The sequence below is a fragment of the Haliotis rubra genome, unplaced genomic scaffold, assembly GCF_003918875.1.
Source record: "Haliotis rubra isolate DU_JTF1 unplaced genomic scaffold, ASM391887v1 Scf666, whole genome shotgun sequence".
Lineage (NCBI taxonomy): Eukaryota > Metazoa > Mollusca > Gastropoda > Lepetellida > Haliotidae > Haliotis > Haliotis rubra.
In genome coordinates, this window is record NW_025767375.1 from 547,610 (window position 1) to 571,987 (window position 24,378).

At 39.8% G+C, this 24,378-nt stretch overlaps 2 protein-coding genes across 2 annotated transcripts; both read left to right on the forward strand.

Annotated features, from left to right (window-relative positions):
• The first annotated feature begins 8,127 nt into the window (after positions 1–8,127).
• LOC124257558 (cytochrome P450 2C70-like) lies at positions 8,128–12,866 on the forward strand. The gene is made up of 3 exons (XM_046691657.1): positions 8,128–8,349; positions 11,663–11,812; positions 12,533–12,866. Exons 1-3 carry the CDS (start codon positions 8,128–8,130, stop codon positions 12,785–12,787), a joined length of 627 nt encoding a protein of 208 aa, XP_046547613.1. The 3' UTR covers positions 12,788–12,866.
• Positions 12,867–16,672: 3,806 nt separating this feature from the next.
• Positions 16,673–22,715, forward strand: LOC124257562 (cytochrome P450 2C28-like). The gene is made up of 6 exons (XM_046691661.1): positions 16,673–17,147; positions 17,668–17,880; positions 18,059–18,173; positions 18,335–18,600; positions 21,612–21,739; positions 22,335–22,715. Exons 1-6 carry the CDS (start codon positions 17,058–17,060, stop codon positions 22,543–22,545), a joined length of 1,023 nt encoding a protein of 340 aa, XP_046547617.1. The 5' UTR covers positions 16,673–17,057; the 3' UTR covers positions 22,546–22,715.
• The last annotated feature ends 1,663 nt before the right edge of the window (positions 22,716–24,378 follow it).

Here is a 24,378-nt window from a genome sequence, read left to right on the forward strand (position 1 = left end):
GATGGTGGCGCAGATGCTTTCGTCAGTCATTGGATCCAGAGCTCTATTTTTACATCAGAAGCAAACGCCATATTAACGTATAAATAATACTACAAAAACACCCCAAATACAAGCACTATACAATTTTTTCAGACTTCTTTTCATGCCTTCAGAAAAAAAACATCTTACACCTCATTTATTCTGTTTAGGCATTGCCGTTTGCCATTGAATTAGTTCAACGCTAAACTGTTGATAACAACGACCTTATCGTTATTATAATGACCGCATGAGTGAGTGAATGAGTTATTATTTAACTTCACATCGGCAATATTTCAGCCATATCGTGACGAGAACATTTGGCATTGAAATAGAATATATATATAGATATTATAAAAAACCTGCCGACGAAGGACAGTAAAACAACTAGAATAGCACAGATATACACGTAAAACTAGCAATTGAATCTAAAACATTTTAACCATAGGGGACAACACAATATTAAAATAGGCTATAGATCACCAACAACTGAAGATGGATCACCATACCAGGGACCATGGGGACTTACAGTACCTTTGCTACCTGCATGGACCCTAGCTGGATTTACATCATCTCTTCAGCTGCTGGTGATTGTAATAAATGTTAGCCAAGGTTAAAATTACAAGAATACTACGTTTAAAAATCTTGGTAAGTTTAAATTGACTTTGAAAATTATGGGACTTACGTACCCTCTCGGGAGGACAATAATTTTACAGTACTTTAACCCCCTTTGAGGGTACAGCCACTAACAATCTCAGTTACTAATCTAAACTACCAATAATAAAATATGTATCTATTTACAAATCATTTAACAAATCTAATTCTTTTTAAAATGCAATAATTAAATGAGAACTGACATTATTAAAAAGATCCTTCATTCTTCGTGATTTGAAATAGTTATCCCTTGTGATGGAATATTCAACACAGTCAAGCAGGACATGCTCGCGTGTGATTCTTTCATCACAAGGGATACAAAACGGAGGATCCTCACCTTTCAATAGGTACTCATGAGTATATCTTGTGTAGCCAATACGACCTTTTTCAAATCTGGACTGACAACTCAAATAAGTGTAACCGATGTAAGGTTTTATTTCATGTTATTTATTGATACATACTTGGGTGTCCCACCTCTTCTGCATCAGATCACAGATGTAGGTTCCAAAGCTAGCTTTGTAATCAGAGTATGGAATAGGAAGTGGTGTCATAGATTTGTTGAGTGCTGCCTTGGCAGCAAGATCGGCCATTGTGTTCCCAGAAATGCCAACGTGGCTTGGTAACCAACAGAGGACGATGTCGCATTGGCCAGTAGCAAGATCATTATATAATTCAATGATTTCTATTAAAAGTGGATGTTTACAAGAAAGATTTTTAATAGCCTGAAGGCAAGAAAGAGAATCAGAAAAGATGATGTATTGTTTATATTTAGGGTGTCTTTGAACATATTTAAGAGCCCTTAATATGGCGTTTGCTTCTGCTGTAAAAATAGAGCTGTTATCTAGTATTCTTGAAGATATTGTCCTGGATCCAATGACAGTGGCACATACCACTGCGCCACCATCCTTGGACCCATCTGTAAATAAGGTTTTTTATGTATTATATTTACTTTTTAATTGATTATATTCTTGTTTATATTGTAATTCATTAGTTTCTGATTTTTTATATGTAGTTAACAGTTAGGTCGACTGTGGCCTAACCAATTGGCAAGGAGGAGAAGAATGAAGTCGGGAAGGAGCTATATTTTCCAGCTCAATGCCGGCAGCAGCAATAAATGGCTTAATTCTGAGCCCAAGAGGCGGAACAAGCGAAGACTTTTTGTTATATAAATCCTCATAACGAGGGTTAAAGACACAGTTAAATGCAGGATTAGACTCGTTAGAATATAATTTTGTAATATATTGTAATGATAGTTTTATACGGCGTTGTGCAAGAGAAGGCTCATCGGCCTCGACGTAGAGATTGTCAACAGGAGATGTTCTGAATGATCCAAGACAAAGTCTTAGACCTTGGTGGTGGACAGAATCTAATAGTTTTGAGTTGCTTTTGCAGGCTCCACCATATACGATGGAGCCATAATCAAGCTTCGAGCGGACCAATGATATATACAGGTGTAGGAGGGTAGTTTGGTCCCCTCCCGACTTTGAATTAGAAACGACTTTCAATAAATCGAGTGCCTTCAGGCATTTAGTTTTTAAGGATTTGATATGCGGAAGAAAGGTTAAACTGGAGTCAAAACTCAGACCCAAGAACTTGGCCTCCTTTACAACCTTGATGGGAGTGCCATTTAAAAACAGTTCTGGGTCTTTATGTGGTTTATATTTACGGCAGAAATTTATGCAATTAGTATTTGATTTAGAAAATTTCAAGCCGTTTTCAAGACACCATTTATTTATTTTATTTAAACACAACTGTAGTTGCCGTTCAATAGTATGCATATTCTTACCGCGACAAGAAATGTTAAAAATCATCCACAAAAAGTGATCCATCGATTGAATCGTTTAAAACCTTGGATAAACTGTTGATCTTGATACTAAACAATGTTACAGACAAAATACTGCCTTGTGGGACACCCTGATCCTGATTATAATGATCAGACAGGGTTGAACCCACACGGACTTGAAATTGCCTGTCTGTTAAGAACTGTGATATAAATTGAGGCAAACGGCCTCGTAATCCAAAGTCATGTAAATCTTTTAAAATGACATGTTCCAGGTGGTATCGTATGCTTTCTCGAGATCAAAGAATATCGATACTGCATGTTGTTTATTGACTATAGCATTTTTGACAAAGGATTCTAAACGTACCAAATGATCAATGGTACTACGATTTTTCCTGAAACCACATTGAATATTTGTTATAAGTTTATTGGTTTCAAGATACCATGTTAACCTATTGTTTAACATTCGTTCCATGGTTTTACAGACACAACTCGTTAGAGAGATTGGTCTATAATTAGACGGATCAGTATGATCGCGACCAGGTTTTGGAATAGGGGCTACAATGGCATTACGCCACGAAATTGGGAAATTCCCTGAAGTCTATATTGTATCAACAATAGTTAGAAGTGTTTCCAAACAGGATTCCGGTAAATGCTTCAAGAGCTGATAGTGTATATTATCAGCTCCTGTTGTTGTGTCATGAGCGTGCTCAAGGGCATATAGTCTTCGCCATTGTCTGAGTTAAAATTTATTCTCTTCTTCTCCTGTTGTTTCTGGTATTGTTGAAATTCTGGGACGTAAGTTGACGAAGAAGAATGTTTGGCGAGTGTTTCACCAAGCTTATTGGCAATTTCAGACTTACCAGTTAATATATTGTCACCATCTTTCAGATGGTGAACAGTAGATTTGGAACCTTTGCCCTTAATTCTTTGGATCATGTTCCATACCTTCGAAATTGGTGTACGGGAATTTATCTTGGAAACATACTTCCTCCAAGACTGACGCTTATTCTGCTTAGATGCGCGTCGAGCCTTGGCATTTAAAATTTTAACTTTATCTAAATTATGGACTGTAGGATAACTTCTTTGAGTGGCATTTTAGAAGTTGGGAAGTACAATATAGAACATACAGATACATAATTTTTTATCAGAAATGAATTCCTCGATGATTTTACCTTTATTATTAGTATGGACACTTCCCCAAAGCGGGTTGTGTCCGTTCAGATCACCCATGATAATACTTGGTTTTGGAATCTGATCATACAGTTTTGGCAGATCTGACAGTCGGATATCAGAAGACGGTGGGATATACAAGCTGCACAGCGTCAACGCATGTGTAAAGTCAGACGAACAGCTACAGCTTGGAGATTGGTATTAAGAGGGACAGGGCTATGTATAATACCCTGCCGTACCAAAATAGAAACACCTCCAGTTGCTCTATCTCCTGGAGGGGAAAAGAAATGATAATCGCTGTATTGTCTTAAGTTGAACGTATATGTATTCTTAAGAGAGGTTTCTTGAAGACAAAATGCTGATGGATGAAAGTCCTGTATCAATAATTGTATTTCATTAAAGTTATCTTTAAGACCTCTGCAATTCCACTGAATTAGATTGGGCAATTGAGTCATGGTGCCTCAGTTGGTGATCGCCCTCGTGAAAGTGAGGAGGAACTGTTCCTCCGCCTGTCCTGTGAGGACGGAGTGACCTTCATATCTAGAGGTCCAAAAGGGTTCTCCAGAGGAAGCTCTCAAGGTAAAGGGACGGCAGTTGTTTGTTAACGATGGAATTCTTTTCCCTTCTTTTTTATTGATTAACGTGAGGTGATGTCTCAAACTGATTCTGAAGCTGATTCTCTGGCTGATCCTCAGTCTTCCTCTGGATCTCAGACTCATATTTAAAATATCCAGCTTTATTTGACTGCGGCAGTGAAGCACGAGCAAATGTCAAGAGATAAGTGTTTGTTTTTACAGTGGTACCTTTTTTCCTGATAGTGAAACGTTTGACTGCTGTCACACCCTGATCGTGAAGTTCTGCAGCAATGTCCTCCTCGGACATGTCAAATAGACAGCGAGCTCTGTCGCGAATGATACCACAGGACAGGAATTTAAAGTTCTGTGCACGGACACTGCAACCTCTATATTGTCAAATGTTTTAATCGATAAGAGATTGAGAGATTGCTGTCTCCGTGCGCATTCCACCAGAAGTGAACTACTGACGTTTTTAGCATCTCGTCAAATTCCAGAAACAGCCTTCGATATAGCGAAAGGATTTAGTTTTATGGTCGGAAAATCAGTTGCCTTAATCACAAGGAAACGAGCCCATGATTCCGAATTTGCAGAAATAGTTTTGGAAGAGTCATCAACATTTTCATACAGGCGCTTTTTTTCATTTCGCGAGGAACCAGATGGAGTGGGATCCATGATAATAGTCAATAGGTTCAGCACCCCTGCTCCCCATCCACCACGGAATATCAACAAGGACAGTGTCATATAGCACCGGATCTCCGAGATGCTGACACCAGGGATACAGGGGTGTTATACTCCAGATATAAAGACTTGAAAAGCTATGAAAAACTAAAAGAATAAATGCCAGGCTGGTTCGGCCCATGACATCATTCCCAAGAATCACAGATTTCAGAGGTCTATTATCACCAGATTGGCCCATGAGCCACCGCCATCTGGCACAGGACTCTAGGCAATTTAAAGTAATAAAATTTTATACACTGTAGATAAAAACAAAACAAGACCCAATGATAATAATATAATGTGCAATATAGTCACCACGCACAGGGCTTGGCGTGACCAGATGATTGATAGAACCGGGCCAGTTCTACCACCCGTCTAAGTGAAGTAAGGGGCGAAGTGGTGTGTTGGGCAAAAGGAACAAGGTTCCAGGCTCCCAGTGCCCTAAACCACCAGACTCCTGTCCTCCACCGACACAGGGGCGCAACCCACGGCAAGAGCGTGGTTGAAGAGCGCTTAGCGTTACCCAGCACCCACCACGAGGAGGTGGCTCTTCACGGGTGCCAATGACTGCATGAAGATTTTGACCTGGATGAATTGCTCCAAATAGCTAGCAGCTGAATCATTCAACATTCAGACAACATATTTCACAAATATTTGTTTTAAAAACAAAAGTATTTAACAAACACGGGTTGAAAAGCGCTTAGCGTTACCCAGCACCCACCACGAGGAGGTGGCTCTTCACGGGTGCCAATGACCGCATGAAGATTTTGACCTGGATGAATTGCCCCAAATAGCTAGCAGCTGAATCATTCAACATTCAGACAACATATTTCACAAATATTTGTTTTAAAAACAAAAGTATTTAATAAACGAGAACATTAGAAAATGCTATGCATGCAAAACATTAGGCCTGGCCTGCAGGTTCATCCCCAGCAGGCTACAGAATATAAATTAGTTGTGGCAGACGTTTGTGGCATTTATAATACTGATGTCGATTCCACGTATATTAAAACAATGGTTGCCAGGGGTGTGTCAAGTAACCTTGCTTTAACATCAATATAGAAATCTGAAAACACAATCAGCGAGATGGCCTGGCTTTTGTTGCTTGTGGCTTATAAATAGCCTTCTGTAAATAATTGTTTATGGTAAAATATGCCAAACAGTTTGGCTTTTAAATATAGCTTTGTAAAAGGAGTTGTATTTATAATGCACTTGTGTGTATGCATTAAAACCTTGTGGCTGAAATACTGCTGATAATAAATTGTATCTTAACCTCTCACGCCACCAAACAATGCATGCAAACAACGCAGTCAAGTCAAAGGCTGACTGTGCATGTCGATGTGCTAGCATTTGACCTGGCACATTGTAGATAAACATTCTACAGTCACAGTCGTATCATGAGTATATAAAACTAGTTATAATGAGAAAACTGTGATATATTTATGGTTGTTAGGCTCTTCATTGTCAACAAGTTGTTTACATAATAAGAACATTTTATAGATTAAAACGTATTGCCATATAACTTTAAATATATACTTAAGACTACATTACAAGTCGTTCACAATTGTGTCATGACCTTCATTACCCAGCCAGCTCCGTGGTGAATAAATAGGCTGCACACTTCATCTCAGCAGACTTGTTAAAACATATCGAATCACAATCTGAGCATCAGCTTTCACAGATGTAGGGGCCAAACATCATAGTACAAACAGGTTTAACAACGTTCATTCTTGCTGGTTGTCCGGGACAAAGACAGGGACAGGTAACTATTTGTATGTATTGTATATGTATGTATATGAGTCCCTTGAGTGTAATCATTATACATATTGTTGTTTATCTCATGGAATAATCGCTGATTGCCAGACGTTATATTGTTTGATATTTTAGTCTGCTAACGTCTGACACAGGCGGTTCAGTGAAACTGTTAGTTTTTATTGATGATATTTAGAACATGTTTTCAGGGTTAAAATGTTTGGATAATTGCATGTGCTCTGCATTGTAGTTTTATACCTGGTGTATCTCCAGCCAACTCTATAAGAAAGTTATGGTGCACTTTTGGTGGAATTAGTTCATTTCCAGTTGTCATTTTTTCTCAAAGACATGTGTCCGTCATGGATATTAGGACAGGGACTGGTCCAATTATTTCTACCCGGCTCCCCCACCCCATATTACCCTACCCTACCCTTATACCCATTATGTTAAAGGTCACATGCAACCAAAAAATCAAACATAATTAAAAACACAATTATCACTTATTCATGACATAAAATATACATTGCTGGTTATGAAAAAACATATAAACAAAATTATAAGCATACAATCGCAAATCAAAAGTGCAATATTGTGTACTTGGGTTTACCTCCCAAGAAACGAAGCAGCCGGGATACCGAGCCCAGTCAGAGCGGGTGGGTGTGCACTCAAGTGTAACGGCTGGTTCATTTGCAGATGCCCTCACGGCTCATTGTGTGTGTATATATAGAGATGTTGGGTTTTGTAAATACATGCTCATTTTTTGTGTATAACATTTTGCAATCAACAGACATCATAACATGTCATGTGTTCAAGTATCACACCTGCCTGTTTGTGTAATTACATAATGTGACAGAGACCGAACTCAGGCCATAAATCAATGCATTTTGTTTATGGTGTATAGCCTGATTGGTGTTAAGTTCAAATTGCATGTGGTCAGTGATCGCAGTTGTGTATTGAATATTGTCATTAGCAGACAGGCAGGCAGACACACAGGTGTCAATAAAACAAGACATTGAGTTTTGTCTGTGACAACGACATATCTATATCACAGTTAGAAATTCTGTCAACGCTAAATAATGACATTGCTGTTAAGTATCGAACTGAGAAAGTGACTCGGTAAGAAGAACGTGTGGTGAAATAGACAAATGAAATTATTTAAACAGTTAATTTACCGTAATAACATATAAAAAGCTCGCGCCTGTGAGATTTCAACAAAACATTAGAAAAATAGCTCACACCAAAGCCTTCACCGAGTATTCACCGGACAACCCTCTTCCAAGTTGCGCGAACCTATTTCACTGCGCACGTGCTATGAGCGCAGCCCAGCTGTTGGAACCACTTCAATTCCCCCCAAACGCTGGGGGAAAATTAGTGAATCGTTTGAACTCCGATTTCGCGCGTTTTTTTATGTGGATAGGTGTTTTCACAACAAAACCAACCATGTACAATGCCCTAGCTGCAATGGTAAACTTCCCTGAGGTCCAGAAGAAGATCCAGGAGGAGATCCAGAGAGTGGTTGGAAAGGACCGCCTTCCTGGTTTGGAGGACCGGAACAAAATGCCCTACAGTAGCGCAATGGAATTAGAATTTTATCGCTACTACACTCCTGCCGGTGCAGCTGGACCAAGGAACACTACCCAAGACTGCGGCTATAAAGGTTACAGCATCCCCAAGGGCACAAAGGTACGTGTTTGAAGTAATGAAGGGCAACATATCCGCTAAATACTCTTGAAAGTCTCTTTGGGGCGCGGTGGGCGAGCTGTCTAAGGCGCCAGGCTAGTAATCCAGCGAGCTTGGAGGTGCCGGGATCGAGCCCACCTGTGACCGGGTATAAAAAACCTTGGAGTCAACTCTGTGTGCAGACTCTTTCGGTGTTGTGACAACCCCTAGGGTACAGTACACAACCCTGTGCACTTAAAAGAACCCACGAATCCGTTGGTAGATGACTAGATGGTGGCCACATGAATACGTGCAAACACCCAGTTGCGGGTACAGCAACGTGCAGTGAACTTGGACAAAGTACTGTGACTATGTGTCCCAGTCCACCCAGGTGTGAATGGGTACCTCGTAAGGATGGAAAAGCCACATTAACTCGGTGCGCCTAGTAGGCAGCCAGAGATGTATGATCCCCAGGGAGTTGAGATTGAAAAATATGATGTGCCGTTGTGATGGATATCCAATGATCGAGGAGAAACAAAGGGCTTTTGAGCAGTTGTACTGGATATCGGCGCTATACAATGTTTGTATGTATGTATGAAAGTAAGTAGGAGCTATTGCATTTTTGTGTGAAATCATTTGGGAACCAAGATGTATGGTTGTATATGGATTTAGAAAATGATCCTTTCTCTCAAGGTGTGTTGGGAATTTCTTTCGGACACGTCAATTTCGTGCAAGTGTTTTTCATGATGTGAATATGGTCTTGGTAAAATTTGAAATTTACAGTGAAACCTGTCAGTGTGTTGCTGTACATTTCAGTGATAATGACTGTAAGTTGTTCTGGTATTGTTTTAAACATAATTAAACATTAGTAATAGCTACATGCGATTTGCATGTTGGATGTTGTTTCGAGCTCAACCAAGGGCGACAACTGGCACATCAGGAGTATGTACCCGTGATCAAAGTGCAAAAGACAAATTGGAGATGAGCTTCACAAGGTTACAGATTTTAGCATCATTCGTAATCAGCAACATAGATGAAGTCTCCATGCCCGACGTAGATGTGTTATCCCACGATTGACAGACTGGCTCATTACTGCATTACTGACGTCGTTGGTGCCAAGAGATGCAGCGGTGGACCAAACGTTTTGTGGCAAACGTTATAAGGAACTGAGGTTATCTTTGGACTTCACTGACAGATTGACATCTGTGGTTGAAAGGGAATGGGCATTTTCACGCCGTAAATATTAGACAGAACGATCCTTTTGGGAGAGGCTCAGTAATAGTGAGGGTTGGGATCTCATGTTATTGTTATTCACGGACGTTTCACTGGGCAGTACTACCGTCACAACATCCTTGAGGAACACGTGGTGTCACTGATACGCCTGCATGGACGTCATTTTGTGTTTCACGATGGCATCGCAGGAACACAGGCGTATTGTTACCGACTACCTCCAACAGGAGGACATAACCACCTTCCCATGGCCAAACCTCAGTGTTGACACACTCTGTCGCTATTTTGGGCGTCTATTCAGGTAGTTACTGTTACATTTCCATCTTTTGGAATGGCATATACTGATAATGTAATCACAACTAAGTTTATCATATGACTAACCTTGCCATTTTCTTATTTCACTTGGTAAAGTGCAGAGCCACTGACACCTCGCCCCATGAGGTGTTTGGGGGAAGCCAGCGTTTGTTGATTCCTGAGAATCTTCTATAGTTATTTTCGGTTTCAGTTCCCCGTTCTCCTGCATCTGAATAAGGTCAGCTCCGTACAAGGTCGGTTGCTATGCACCTGATCTAAAAATACCTCTGGGAAAAGTGGTTTATCCCAAGGTCAGCTCCGTACAAGGTCATTGACACCCCTTTGAAACGAGGTCAGCCAGGTGTTCGATGATGACGTCATTTTTCTGCTATTCCCACCTGTGTACAACAATCCCAGACCTAGCCTAAATTGATTGTACAATATGTGAAGCCCAATTCTGGTGTCACCCGCCGTCATATTGCTAGAATATTGCTAAAAGCGGCGTAAAACCATATTTACTCAGTCACTTACTAACTCACTCACTGTTGACTGTTTACATTTCCACCCCTTTGTCTTTTTGAATGTGTCATAATGAGCTGTCAATCATTCATTCTTCGTCTTTTTTGTTCCCGCAGCTGTCAGATGCAAGAATTGCTAAAACTTTGGTAACGTTTCATCTCAATGCAGAAGTTAGCTCCAGCTACCATTCTAAATAGTCCCCCTCAAAAATCCTGGTTCGAAATCATTGCCGGTTATTTCGTCATTGTTCACTTTAATCCATCCAGTGGAGCAATCTACACCTTCTAAAACTGCTCCTCGAGTTCCCCATAAGTCAGGATTGTGCTATGAACCGAGTTCCATTATAAACGGGAGTCTCCAAAGATTCTTCCAAGTTTCGTACTGTTGAAGCTTTCTGGATTCCTCGATATGATTCATGATCATATATCAGTTTGTGCTTCAGAACGTATAGCATTTCTAATGGCACAGGGATGGATGTTCATGTAACAACCATTTTTACATATTCATTACCACTATTGCAGCTATTTAGTTAATGGGTACAGAAAAGATATTTTTACAAAATTTGAAACTAGACACCATTTTGAATACTAAATGTATCTCATGTGATATTGAATGGGTTCCATTGTTTATATTTTCTGCCGCTGCATCATCACCGTCCACTCTCAATTTACTACATCGGTTCCCAAATGCGTAGATCGATGCTCATCATGTTGATCATTGGATTGTCTGGTCCAGACTCGATTATTTACAGACCGCCGCCATATAGCTGGAATATTGCTGAGTGCGGCGTAAAACTAAACTCACTCACTCACTCACTCACTCACTCACTCACTCACTCACTCACTCAATTTACTAGGGATGACAATGAGATAAAATAAACCCAGTTTGATATTGGACGTTTGATTAGAAAATGCCTCGTCGAGTCTGTGAATGTCTATGTAGGACAGAGGCAAATCCTTGCGATATAAATCGGTTTTACTTTCCATGGTAAAGGACATGAAGGACAGTGGGCCAATCAGCTAACGAAATCTATCTGACGTTCAACGACTAAGGCAAATCTCAATCTGACTTCCCTGTCACACTGTAAAACAATTTATCTCATTCAAGATATAGAATATCAATAGTTGTAAAAACTGTATATTGCATATCTCTCCCTTTATTAACAGAACAGATTCCTTGACAACTGTATTTTTCGTCGTAACGTTATCCTAGGGTTTTGTAGTACACTTGTATTCTTTGACATTAGAACATAATACATTGTTCACAATAATGACAAGAATCTCTCTTTATGAAGGTTCTTTACAATGTATGGCGTGTACACCACGACGAATCATTTTGGGAGAATCCCTTCACGTTTGATCCAACCAGATTCTTGGATGATAATGGCGACCTTCTGCCACCGGAGGATGAAAAGCGTCAGAGGAAAATTTGCATAAGTCAGCCTGCATACAGTCCAATTTAGGATTTTCAGCAGGGAGAAAGAAAGCTTATACACAAACAGGTCCCATAGGTTGAATACATACTTGTGAAATAAAACCTAACTATCCTTTCATAGCTGAGTTTAGTTATCCTTGGTATTGCCTCCTTCATCATGCCATCCTTGCTAGTCGGTGTTGGGTCTCTGGCGTACATTCTTTTCATCCCGCCTTCCGAGAATATGCCCTACTGGAGATATGTCAGAGTATTTATTGGGAGCTTCCCGTCGGGCAAAATCGGTGTCACCCTTGGCACAATGTGTTCTGGCATTGTAATTGGCGGAATAATTAATGAGGTGTCGTTTTAGGTCCTACTATCCTCCAGTCGCAATGCACACACACACACACACACCCGTTTGGTGGTACTTGTCCCAAAGTCGAAAATTATGCTGTTTAATTTTCAATTATTCGGACAACTTGGAATACCGCAAAAACAAATTGTATCCATACTTTACCATTTTGTCTGGTCATGGGGAGGCTGTCTTGGCGGCAGTTTCAAGCGTTTGCTTAGCTCGGTAGTATGAACGATGATGAGTACCCCTTAAAGCATACATACTTTGACTGATGCGTATATCACGCGTTGTTCATGCATGATATGAACGTTCATTATGATCAGATGTTAGGTGTGGACACAACGCCATGGGACTGTAAATCATAGGTACATTCAAATCATTACGTTTTGTAGGTAGTATAAAATTACACATGATTACACGTGTTTTGTATTAATTTGCGGACTGCTGACGTTTGGTGTTGGAAAGCGTTCTTGTATTGGTGAGAAGCTGGCCCGAGTCAGGATATTTCTTGGACTGACGTCTATCCTGCAAAACTTCGACCTTGTTCGTGATCCGTCAGAGCCTTTCCCTTCATCCGACCCAAGCACATACGAGCCTAACTTTATGCTGCAACCACCTCCATACAAGTTGCAGTTCAAACCTAGACATTGAGAGCCACAATGTCCCTGTTTACGACACACACATAAGCTTTGAGATTTGTCGAAAGGGTCAGAGCTTCTGTCGTTAGCCATTCTCCATGTTAACCCCTAAGTTGTATACGTGTATCTCGACAGGAACTAATTGCAATCATTATAGTTATGGATATACATGTGACGTCTTCATAATCAACCCATGTGACAAGTATATTATCAACTTCGACTAATTCCAAATGGGCATAAGTTCAGTATGCTTAGTCATTGTTATATTTTTTGTAGTTATTCTAGACGTTTCATGCCACATCTTATACTGAGTAACTATCAATGAGATCGTGAGATGGTATTGCTTTGTCTGAATTAAAAGAGGGGCGGAGATAATAACTTTTCCCCATACAAGAAATTAACTAAGTTGCCTCTCTGTTATTGAAGGTTAGGGGCCAAATATGCCACATACGTAATTTCTATATGTGCATTTGAAGTATAACATGTGATTTTATTCCGGAACATTACTATTCACGAAAGGGGGTGTTAGTTTTTGAGAGCTGTATTTAAAGCAAAGGTTCTCCGGGTGTTTTTGAAAGGATTGTATGATTATGAAACAACAATTAAATGCATCTACCGTTACAATTACAATACAAAGTGCACTACGTCATTAGTTCTGGTTCAGACAGTGCCACAGCACTATTGCATGTTCAATCATAAACTATATAATCACAACACTGCATAAATAGAGAATTTATTAAAGACACATTCAATGAATATACAGTAAAGTTAAATCATTAACTCTATAATAACTATGTTATATGATAACTTATATCACGAATAAATGTTTTGTCTTCACTTGCCTATTTCATGTATTCAAACTCCAAGCCTGTCACTGCAAACGTTGCTGATGTTGGCTGTAAGGACGTTCTTTACATATTAGGTTGTATTGGGTCTGGCGAAGTCATGCAGGACCCCATCTTGCAGTTGTTATTGAAGTGGAAGGACAATTGTTGCGTTTGGACGATGTCTTTTGAGTTCAGATAGTTTGAACATGTGTTTGTCAGTTTACGATCAGCTCCCGATAGCCTTCGAATCAGGAGTGCTGATACTTTTTGTAGATTTTGTCTCAAACAAGTCAAATATTACAGTCAAGATCAGGGCGTCTCTCACCTATTTGTCAGACGTCTTAACATGACCATTCTTGGGGTCACTGATGTTTTGAACTATTATATGTTGATATATGTTGCACCTAAGGTTTTCCCAACGTGGACGACTGTTAGGATGGGGCTGGTCCAATCAATCGGCTGATCATTCCAAGGCATATGCATGACGTTATGTATGCACACGTGGGCTTTTTCTAAATGAAGTGTTAGGATCGGGTCATGTGATATTCACGATTTATTGATGTAAAAATTGCCTTGGAGCAGAGGAAATTGGCTTGTGGGCCAGTCGGGCGGTGCTGACCTCTAAATAATGGGGTATATGGGAGATGTGAAGAGGTGTCTGTCACAATGAACACAACTTCCTCCACTGAAGGTCACACATGATATGGTTACTCTGCATGATCTTGGTACGTCAAGATAATCCTTACCATTAAAGTTAGTAGTGTCTTCTGGTGTTAAATCTAGAAAATCCTTCATTCTGGGATTTCGATCATCCACTAGAACCATGTGTTTATCGGGATGGTCAGCCACAATGACATCAAAATAATGTTCAAGATAAGTCAAACCATCGGGTTCAATATTTGTGAAAAACAATAGGTGTGTCATAAGTGAAAATCAGAACCTAGGCTAGCTAGACGACTAGCTGTAAACAAAAGGACAACTGTGAGAACAGTTACCCCACTGCTGTGGCGTCCCAGCTGTTTAGCTTTAATTCCATCTGTTTACATTCAGTACAAATGCACAACAACGGACACAGCAGAGGATGTGTTACCCTGAACCAAACGTACATCATACAGTTAGGGCTACCCCATAAGCTGGTTATCACTTGGTTGCAGAACGACAAGAAGAAATATATCTTTCATCTCCGCAGCCCACTCAGCTTTTTCCTGTATACAAGCTAACCATGCTGGAGTTGGGGCATGTCCCAAGGGAGCCACATCACGAATACCATGGATGCACCAGCAAACACACACTTCTTGAGTATGCAAAAGCAACAGGATGGCAAACAATTCCACTAATAAGTGGTAAATTATCAAGACAGCAATGCCATGCAAGTGTTTACATACATGGCAGAGCAGAATATTCCTGACCATCTCCGGTTACTGAAGTTGTATATATGTGCCGAAATCCTTGTGAGCTAATTGCCAACATTCGTCAGGCAGTTTGGTAATGCAGGAGACTGTAGTGTTGGCCAGTTTCCACATTCTCCAAATAGTCCTTAAGAAATCTCTGCAAAATACAGATCCGATTGTACAATTCCGAGGTGTTTGCTATAAAAGAATATCGTATTCTGCCCCATCGGTGGCACCCTTCATAAACACATGCGAAAGCCAGTTAGTCAACTCAGGCTGAAAAGTATAATTTTTATGAATTTTGAGTTGCGTTTTTATTGCTGGTCAGTATATATAACCAACTTCTAGCTAACCAATTCTTTTCTTAACAAAAATAAAGGTATGTATCAGATCTGTCATTCCTGACTTTTTCTACACAAATTTAAATTTCAGCAGACGTTTGAATGTTCATTGTAATCACATAATTCATTGAAATTCTAATATCTGCAGCCCCGTAATTATGCTATTGATAAAGAATATGTAAATGTTCTTTTTCATATTTTCTCATCTGTTACAGTCGTATCATAAATATAGTCGAAAACAAGTTATAATGAGAAAACTGTGATATATTTATGGTTGTTAGGCTCTTCATTGTCAACAAGTTGTTTACATAATAAGAACATTTTATATATCAAAACGTATTGCCATATAACTTTAAATATATACTCAAGATTAGATTACCCAACCAGCTCCGAGGTGAATAAATAGGGTGCACTCTTCACCTCTGCAGACTTGTTAAAACATATCGAACCACAATCTGCGCATCAACCTTCACAGATGTAGGGGCCAAACACCATAGTACAAACAGGTTTAACAACGTTCATTCTTGCTGGTTGTCCGGGACAAAGACAGGGACAGGTAACTATTTGTATGTATTGTATATGTATGTATATGAGTCCCTTGAGTGTAATCATTATACATATTGTTGTTTATCTCATGGAATAATCGCTGATTGCCAGACGTTATATTGTTTGATATTTTAAACAAGTCTGCTAACGTCTGACACAGGCGGTTCTGTGAAACTGTTAGTTTTATTGATGATATAATTTAGAACATGTTTTCAGGGTTAAAATGTTTCGACAATTGCATGTGCTCTGCATTGTAGTTATGGTGCATTTTTGGTGAAATTAGTTCATTTCCAGTTGACATATGTCCGTCATGGTGATTAGGACTGGGACGGGTCCAATTTTTCCTCCCGGCTACCCCACCCCCTATTACCCTACCCTACCCTTATACCCATTATGTTAATTACTGACATCAAATTTGTAAGAAATGGAAATATATTCTTCAGCTCGGCTTTTTCAATATGTTAACCATGTATTATAGATTATGTCTATTATTTTCAAAGACAATACAACTTTTCAATCATGAAATAATAACATATTACATTGTTTAATCTAGTAGTCACATGATCATAACGGTCCGGGTATTGAGACGGGTACCCAGGTCCAATTCCTTACCGTGCAGGGTATCCGGGTTACCCGTCTCAGCCCTAATCGATATACTGCCCTTTTGTTTCTATTTTAGACGTACACACAAATCTGTGTCTCTTCACTGACGTTGTAAGCAGGATGTTGACTGCGATTATACTAGGGGCCGCTGTTGTGCTGTTTATCGCCTACATTTATCAGTGGAAACGGAAGTATAACAAGATGCCTCCAGGTCCAAAACCACTGCCAGTTCTGGGCAATTTCCAAGAAATAAAAGACTCTACAATGATCAATGATCTCACTAGATTGGGTTCGCAATACGACGGCATATTCACCGTCCATTTGTTAATGAAACCTGTACTCATTTTGGACCAGTTCCACACCATTAGGGACCTCCTTCATTCTCCTGCATATGCTGACATCTTCAGTGGAAGGGTTAATTCATACTTTAGCAAATACTTGCTGCCGAATGATCTGATCTTCCAGACGGCCAGTGACAGACAGCAATACCTGAGAAAACTGACCTTTCGAGGAATAAAGCAGTATGGAACTGCACTAAAAACGTTGAGCATCTTGCCCAAGCTGAAATACAAGATATGATAAACAGGTGCAGAAAACGAAATGGAGGCTCTTTTGACCCGTGGGATGACCTGAACCAATATGTCAGCAACGTGATCTTGGTTTTGGTAAGATGGTGCTTTCTTCTGAAGAATCTTCAGTAATAATTAGGAAACATTGTTTTTATCCGTAAATGGCACTAATGATGCATTGGGTGTCAACTTCCGCAACATAATTTCCAAATTTAATGCATCAGTGACAAAAATAATGTCCGATGCAATTCCCTCTTTGACTTATACCGTACGTTCCCGAAATATTTCAGGTGAATAATTGACTGGACTTAGCATATGTTTATGACGAGTCACCGGTGGGGCAGGATACGCTAACCTATTCGCGAACACCTGGTATCATCACTATTTCATCGTTATTAATAAACACATGCTCTGTTATCGCATCACATCGTGACAATCTGGACTCGATTTCTTTACAAACAACATCGTACAGCTGTAATACTGCTTGGAAAAAATATAAACTCATGATATAGTCACAAGTGTACAAGCGACGTGGAAAGGGTTTTCTCGCTTCTAGTTATATTGATGACCGCAGAATTCACCTGTGTCAATTCACAGCTAGTATATTTTATTTCAGGTTTGTGGACGTAGATTTCAACCTGGCCATAAGACACTGGAAATTTGTCAGAAAATTTCAGATGCCTTTGATGTCCTTACATACCAAAGGAACCTGTTTCTCATTGACAATGTCCCGTTTATTACGACGTTGATACCACAACTGAGACACGCTTACCAATCAATGAAGGATGGTTACCAGTATTTTACCGAAACTGTTGACAAAATATCACAGGTAATGTATACAAACTAATACTAAGAAATGTTGAATTAATGTTAAGTAAAACACGCCTGAATGACGCTGTGAAATTAATGGTAATGTATGTACAATAAACAAATGTCACGAATATTGTAGTATAATAAGAAAACCCTGATTGCAAATGTGGAGTAATAGATTGGACATAATTTTGAAGGAATCCAAGGGTACGACGCCCAACTGTCTCTACACTTTGCTTTTACAAGAGCATGAGGAGGGATTGATATCAACGGAAAATATGAAAGGTGTTCTGGTGGATTCCCTGATTGCAGGTAATACTGTAAAAATAAGCTGATGTAGTATTCTTTCTAGTTCATACATCTCTACACAGAAATAGCTTTGTGCTATTCCTGTCACCCAAGAAATGTAAATAATTATCACATCACAGGTGCCAGGTCCGAGCCTCATTCACTATTTTCTGTTTTGTGGATAGGTATCTTCACAACAAAACCAACCATGTACAATGCCCTAGCTGCAATGGTAAACTTCCCTGAGGTCCAGAAGAAGATCCAGGAGGAGATCCAGAGGGTGGTTGGAAAGGACCGACTTCCTGGTTTGGAGGACCGGAACAAAATGCCCTACAGTACCGCAATGGAATTAGAATTATATCGCTACTACACTCCTGTCGGTGCAGCTGGACCAAGGAACACTACCCAAGGCTGCAGCTATAAAGGTTACAGCATCCCCAAGGGCACAATGGTACGTATTCGAAGTACTGAAGGGCAACATGTCCACAAAATACTCTTAAAAGAAAGTAGGGGCTATTCCGTTCACATCAGGAGTAGACTACAATCACCAGCCGCTGAGGAGTTCATATATATCCTGCAGATATCCAGATATTGGATCCATGCAGGTAGCAAAAGTACTGTAAGTCCCCATGGTCCCCAGTATGGTGATCAACCTTCAGTTGCTGGTGATCTATAGTCCGTCTTTTTATATTATACTGTTGTCTCTAGTGATTTATTTTTTATGATAGCGTACTAGTTTTATATGAAGAGCTGTGATAACCTAGTATTTTTACTGTCCTTCGATGACAGGTGTTTACGTACTAGTGTTTTCTTATTTCACTATTGATATAAATTAAATTCTCTCGTCACGATATGGCTGCCATATTGCCGATGTGACGCTAAACATTAACTCACAAACTCACTCACATAAGGAGTATGTACCCGCGATCAAAGTGCGAAAGTCAAATTGGAGATGAGCTTCACAAGCTTACAGATGTTAGCATCATTTGTAATCAGCAACATAGATAGAGTTTTCCCACGATTGACAGACTGGCTCATTACTGCAAGATGTCGTTCGTGCCAAGAACTGCAGCGGTGGATCAAACGTTTTGGGGCAAACGTTATATTTTTAAGGGAACTGAGGTTATCTTTGGACTTCACTGACAGATTGACACCTGTGGTAGAAAGGGAATGGGCATTTTCACGCCACTAATGTTAGACAGAACGATTCTTTTGGGAGAGGCTCAGTAATGGTAGGGTCGGGATCTCCTGTTATTTGTTATTCACGGGCGTTTCACTGGGCAGTACTACCGTCACAACATCCTTGAGGAACACGTGGTGCCACTGATACGCCAACATAGACCTCGTTTTGTGTTTCACGATGGCATCGCAGGAACACAGGCGTATTGTTACCGACTACCTCCAACAGGAGGACATAACCACCTTCCCATGGCCAAACCTCAGTGTTGACACACTCTGTCGCTGTTTGGGCATCTATTGGGCTAGTTACTGTTACATTTCCATCTTTTGGAATGGCATATACTAATCATATCATCAAAGTAAGTTTATCATATGGTTAGCCTAAACATTGGCTAACTTTGCCATTTTCTTATTTCACTTGGTAAAGTGCAGAGCCACTGACACCTCGCCCCATGTGGGAAGCCTGCGTTTGCAAGCTGTGTCTTGGCGAACACTTTTTTAGTCTTCGATATGGATGGTGATATTGACGGGCTGGGATATAATGATATCTTTAACACAATCGAGGTAACATCTACCCATGCATAATGTGCTGCCAATTATGTCAGACTGTATCGAAAAGGCGTAAACACCATGATTTGCTATCTAAACTTGAAATGTTTTCGCCTGTTCACCCCAGACCTAGCCTAAAAAGATCGTAAAATGTGGGAAGCCCAATTTACGGCGTAAGACCATACTTACTCACTCATTCACTGAAATGATTGAGTCCACTCTCCTTTGGTCGTGGCATTCACGCATCTATAGGTGATGTTTATTTGTTGAATTTTGTTTATAAAAAATGACCTGTTGATCATTGATCAGTTAAAGGGTGCCTTGGATTAACGTCAATTTGTGAATTCTGTGTCTCAAAGAGTGTGAAACAAAGCAAGGGAATCATTTAAAATGTTGACTTTGATATGAATATCGAGGAAATAGTTGAACATCTCAGTGGTCAAAAGGTCCTTCAACTTAAGCGTTATTTCGTAGGAAGGAAAAGGAAATTACCACTACTGTTTACATTGCCATCCCCATTGTCTTTCAGAATGTGTCATAATGAACTGTCAATCATTCACTGTTCGTCCATTTTGTTCCCCCAGCTGTCAGATGCAAGAATTGCTAAGACGTTGGTAACGTTTCGTCTCAATGCAGAAGTTGGCTCCAGATTCCATTCTAGATAGTCCCCCTCAAAATCCTTGTTCGAAGTCATTGCCGGTTATTTCTTCATTGTTCACTTGCATCTATCAAGTGGATCCACCCACACCCTTTAAAACTGCTCCTCGGCTTCTCCTTAAGTCAGGATTGTGTTATGAACCGAGTTCCATTATAAACGGGAGTCTCCAAAGATTCTTCCAAGTTTCGTACTGCTAGAGCTTTCTGGACCCTCGATATGATTCATGATCATATATCAGTTTGTGCTTCAGAACGTATAGCATTTCTAATGGCACAGAGATGGATGTTCATGTAACAACCATTTTTACATATTCATTACCACTATTGCAGCTATTTAAGAGTTAATGGGTACAGAAATGATATTTGTACAACATATGAAGCTAGACACCATTTTGAATACTTAATATATCTCATGTGATATTGAATGGTTTCCATTGTTTATATTTTCTGCTGCTGCATCACCGTCCACTCTCAATTTACTACATCGGTTCCCAATTGCGTAGATCGATGCTCATCATGTTGATCATTGGATTGTCTGGTCCAGACTCGATTATTTACAGACCGCCGCCATATAGCTGGAATATTGCTGAGTGCGGCGTAAAACTAAACTCACTCACTCACTCACTCACTCACTCAATTTACTAGGGATGACAATGAGATAAAATAAACCCAGTTGATATGGACGTTTGATTAGAAAATGCCTCGTCGAATCTGTGAATGTCTATGTAGGACAGAGGCAGATTCATGCGATATAAATCGGTTTTACTTTCCATGGTAAAGGACATGAAGGATAGTGGACCAGTCATCTAACGAAATCTATCTGACGTTTAACGACTAATGCAAATCTCAATCTGACTTCCCTGTCACACTGTAAAACTATTTATATCATTAAAGAGAATATCAATAGTTGTAACAACTGTATCTTGGATATCCCTCACTACATTAACAGAACAGTTTCATTGAAAATTGTATTTTTCGTCGTAACGTTATCCTAGGGTTTTGTAGTACACTTATATTCTTTGACATTAGAACATAATACATTGTTCACAATAATGACAAGAATCTCTCTTTATGAAGGTTATTTACAACGTATGGCGTGTACACCACGACGAATCATTTTGGGAGAATCCCTTCACGTTTGATCCTACCAGATTCTTGGATGATAATGGCGAACTTCTGCCACCGGAGGATGAAAAGCGTCAGAGGTAGATCTGCATATAGCCCAATTCAGCATTTTCAGCAGGGGGAAAAAGAAAGTTTATATACAAAAAGGTCCCATACGTTCAATACATACCTGTGAAATAAAACCTAAACATCCTTTCATAGCTGTTGAATAAGCTGTAAGTTATCCTTGGATCGGTGGCATAATTAATGAGGTGTCGCTATAGGTCCTACCATCCTCCCGTCGCAATGCAACCCCACCCGTTTGGTGGTACCTGTCGAAAAGTTATACTGTTTAATTTTCAATTATTCGGACAACTTGTAATACCGCAAAAACAAAGTTAACTGTATCCACACTTTGCCGTTTTGTCTGGTCATGGAGAGGCTGCTTGGCGGCAGTTTTAAGCGTTTGCTTAGCTCGGTAGTATGAAAGATGATGAGTACCCCTTAAAGCATACATACTTTGACTGATGCGTATATCACGCGTTGTTCATGCATGATATGAACGTTCATTATGATCAGATGTTAGGTGTGGACACAACGCCATGGGACTGTAAATAATAGGTACATTCAAATCGTTACGTTTTGTAGGTAGTATAAAAATGCACATGATTACACGTGTTCTGTATTAATTTGCAGACTGCTGACGTTTGGTGTTGGAAAGCGTTCTTGTATTGGTGAGAAGCTGGCCCGAGTCAGGATATTTCTTGGACTGACGTCTATCCTGCAAAACTTCGACCTTGTTCGTGATCCGTCAGAGCCTTTCCCTTCATCCGACCCAAGCACATACGAGCCTACATTTGTGTTACATCCACCTCCATACAAGCTGCAGTTCAAACCTAGACATTGAGAGCCACAATGTCCCTGTTTACGACACACACAAAAGCTTTGAGATTTGTCGAAAGGGTCAGAGCTTCTGTCGTTAGCCATTCTTAACCCCAAAACCCCATGTTAACCCCTAAGGTTGTATACGTTTATCTCAACAGGAACTGATTGCAATCATTATAGTTATGGATATACATATGACGTCTTCATAATCAACCCATGTGACAAGTATATTATCAACTTCGACTTATTCCAAATGGATTTAATTTTTGTATGCTAAGTCAATGTTATATTTGTGTAGTTAATCTAGACGTTTTATGCCACATCTTATACTGAGGAACAATCAATGAGATCGTGAGAAAGACAAGCGATATATTGCCTGCGTAACCTTTCACTGGAGAGGGGCGGAGATAATATTTTTCCCTACGCAAGAAGTTGCTCGCTGATATTGAAGGTGTGTTGGCCAAATATGCAACAGACGTTATTCCTATATGTGCATTTGAAATATAACATGTGATTTTATTCCGGAACATTACTATTCACGAGAGGGGTGTTAGTTTCTGAGAGCAGTATTTATAGCAAAGGTTCTCCTGGTGTTTTTGAAAGGATTGTATGATTATGAAACAGCAAATGCTTCTACCCGTTACAATTACAATACAAATTGCACAACGTAATTAGTTCTGTTTCAGACAGTGCCACAGCATTAGTGCATGTTCAATCATAAAGTATATAACCAGGACACTGCACAAAGATAGCATTTATTAAGACACCTTCAATGAATATACTGGAAAGTTAAATCATTAACTCTACAATAACTATGTATGTGATAACTAATGCAATGAATACATGTTTTGTCTTCACTTACCTATTTCATGTATTCATTTCGGTGTCACATGTGTTCTCGTCACGATATGGCTGAAATATTGCCGGTGTGACGTTAAATAATAACTCACTCACTCACTATTTCATGTATTCCAAGCCTGTCGCTGCAGACGTTGTTGTTGTTGTCTGTAAGGACGTTCTTCACATGTTAGGTTGTATTGGGTCTGGCGAAGTCATGCAGGAAACCATCGTGCAGATGTTTTGAAATGGAAGGACAATTGTTGCGTTTGGACAATGTCTCTTGAATTGATATAGTTGGAACTTGTATTTGTCAGTTTACAACCAGCTCCCGAAACTCTAAAGAATCAGGAGTGCCGATACTTTTAGAATTTTGTCTCAAACAGGTAACCATTTCAGGCAAGACTGACTGATTGAGTTTGGTTTTACGCCGCTTTTAGCAATATTCCAGCAACATCACGGCGGGGGACACCAGAAATGGGCTTCACACATAGTACCCATGTGGGGAATCGAACCCGGGTCTTCGGCGTGACGAGCCAACGCTTCCCCACTGCCCCATTTCAGGCAAGAGATAAGGGCGTCTCTCAAGGCAGCATTCTATCTGTCAAACGTCTTACAATGAACGTTCATGGGGTCACTAGGGTTTTGAACGATTGTGTTGATGGATCACCGTTTGTGAATGATTTCAATCATTCCTGATGTGACGTTAAATAATAACTCATTCACTCACTCAATCATTCCTGAGTCCCTAGTACGGTGATCTACCTTCAGTTGCTGGTGATCCCCAGCCCGTTTTTATATTGTATTGTCTGTACTATTTGTCTAATTATAAAAGTTACTTGCTAGGTTTAATTCTCTGTGATAATCTAGTTATTTTACTCTCCTTTGTCGACAGTGTTGATTTTGTTTTTGTTTTTTATATTTTAATTGCGTTTATTGTTAATATATAACATTTTAAAGTCATAATATGGTTGAAATATTCCCTATGTGACTATAAATTTTAACTCACTCACTCAAT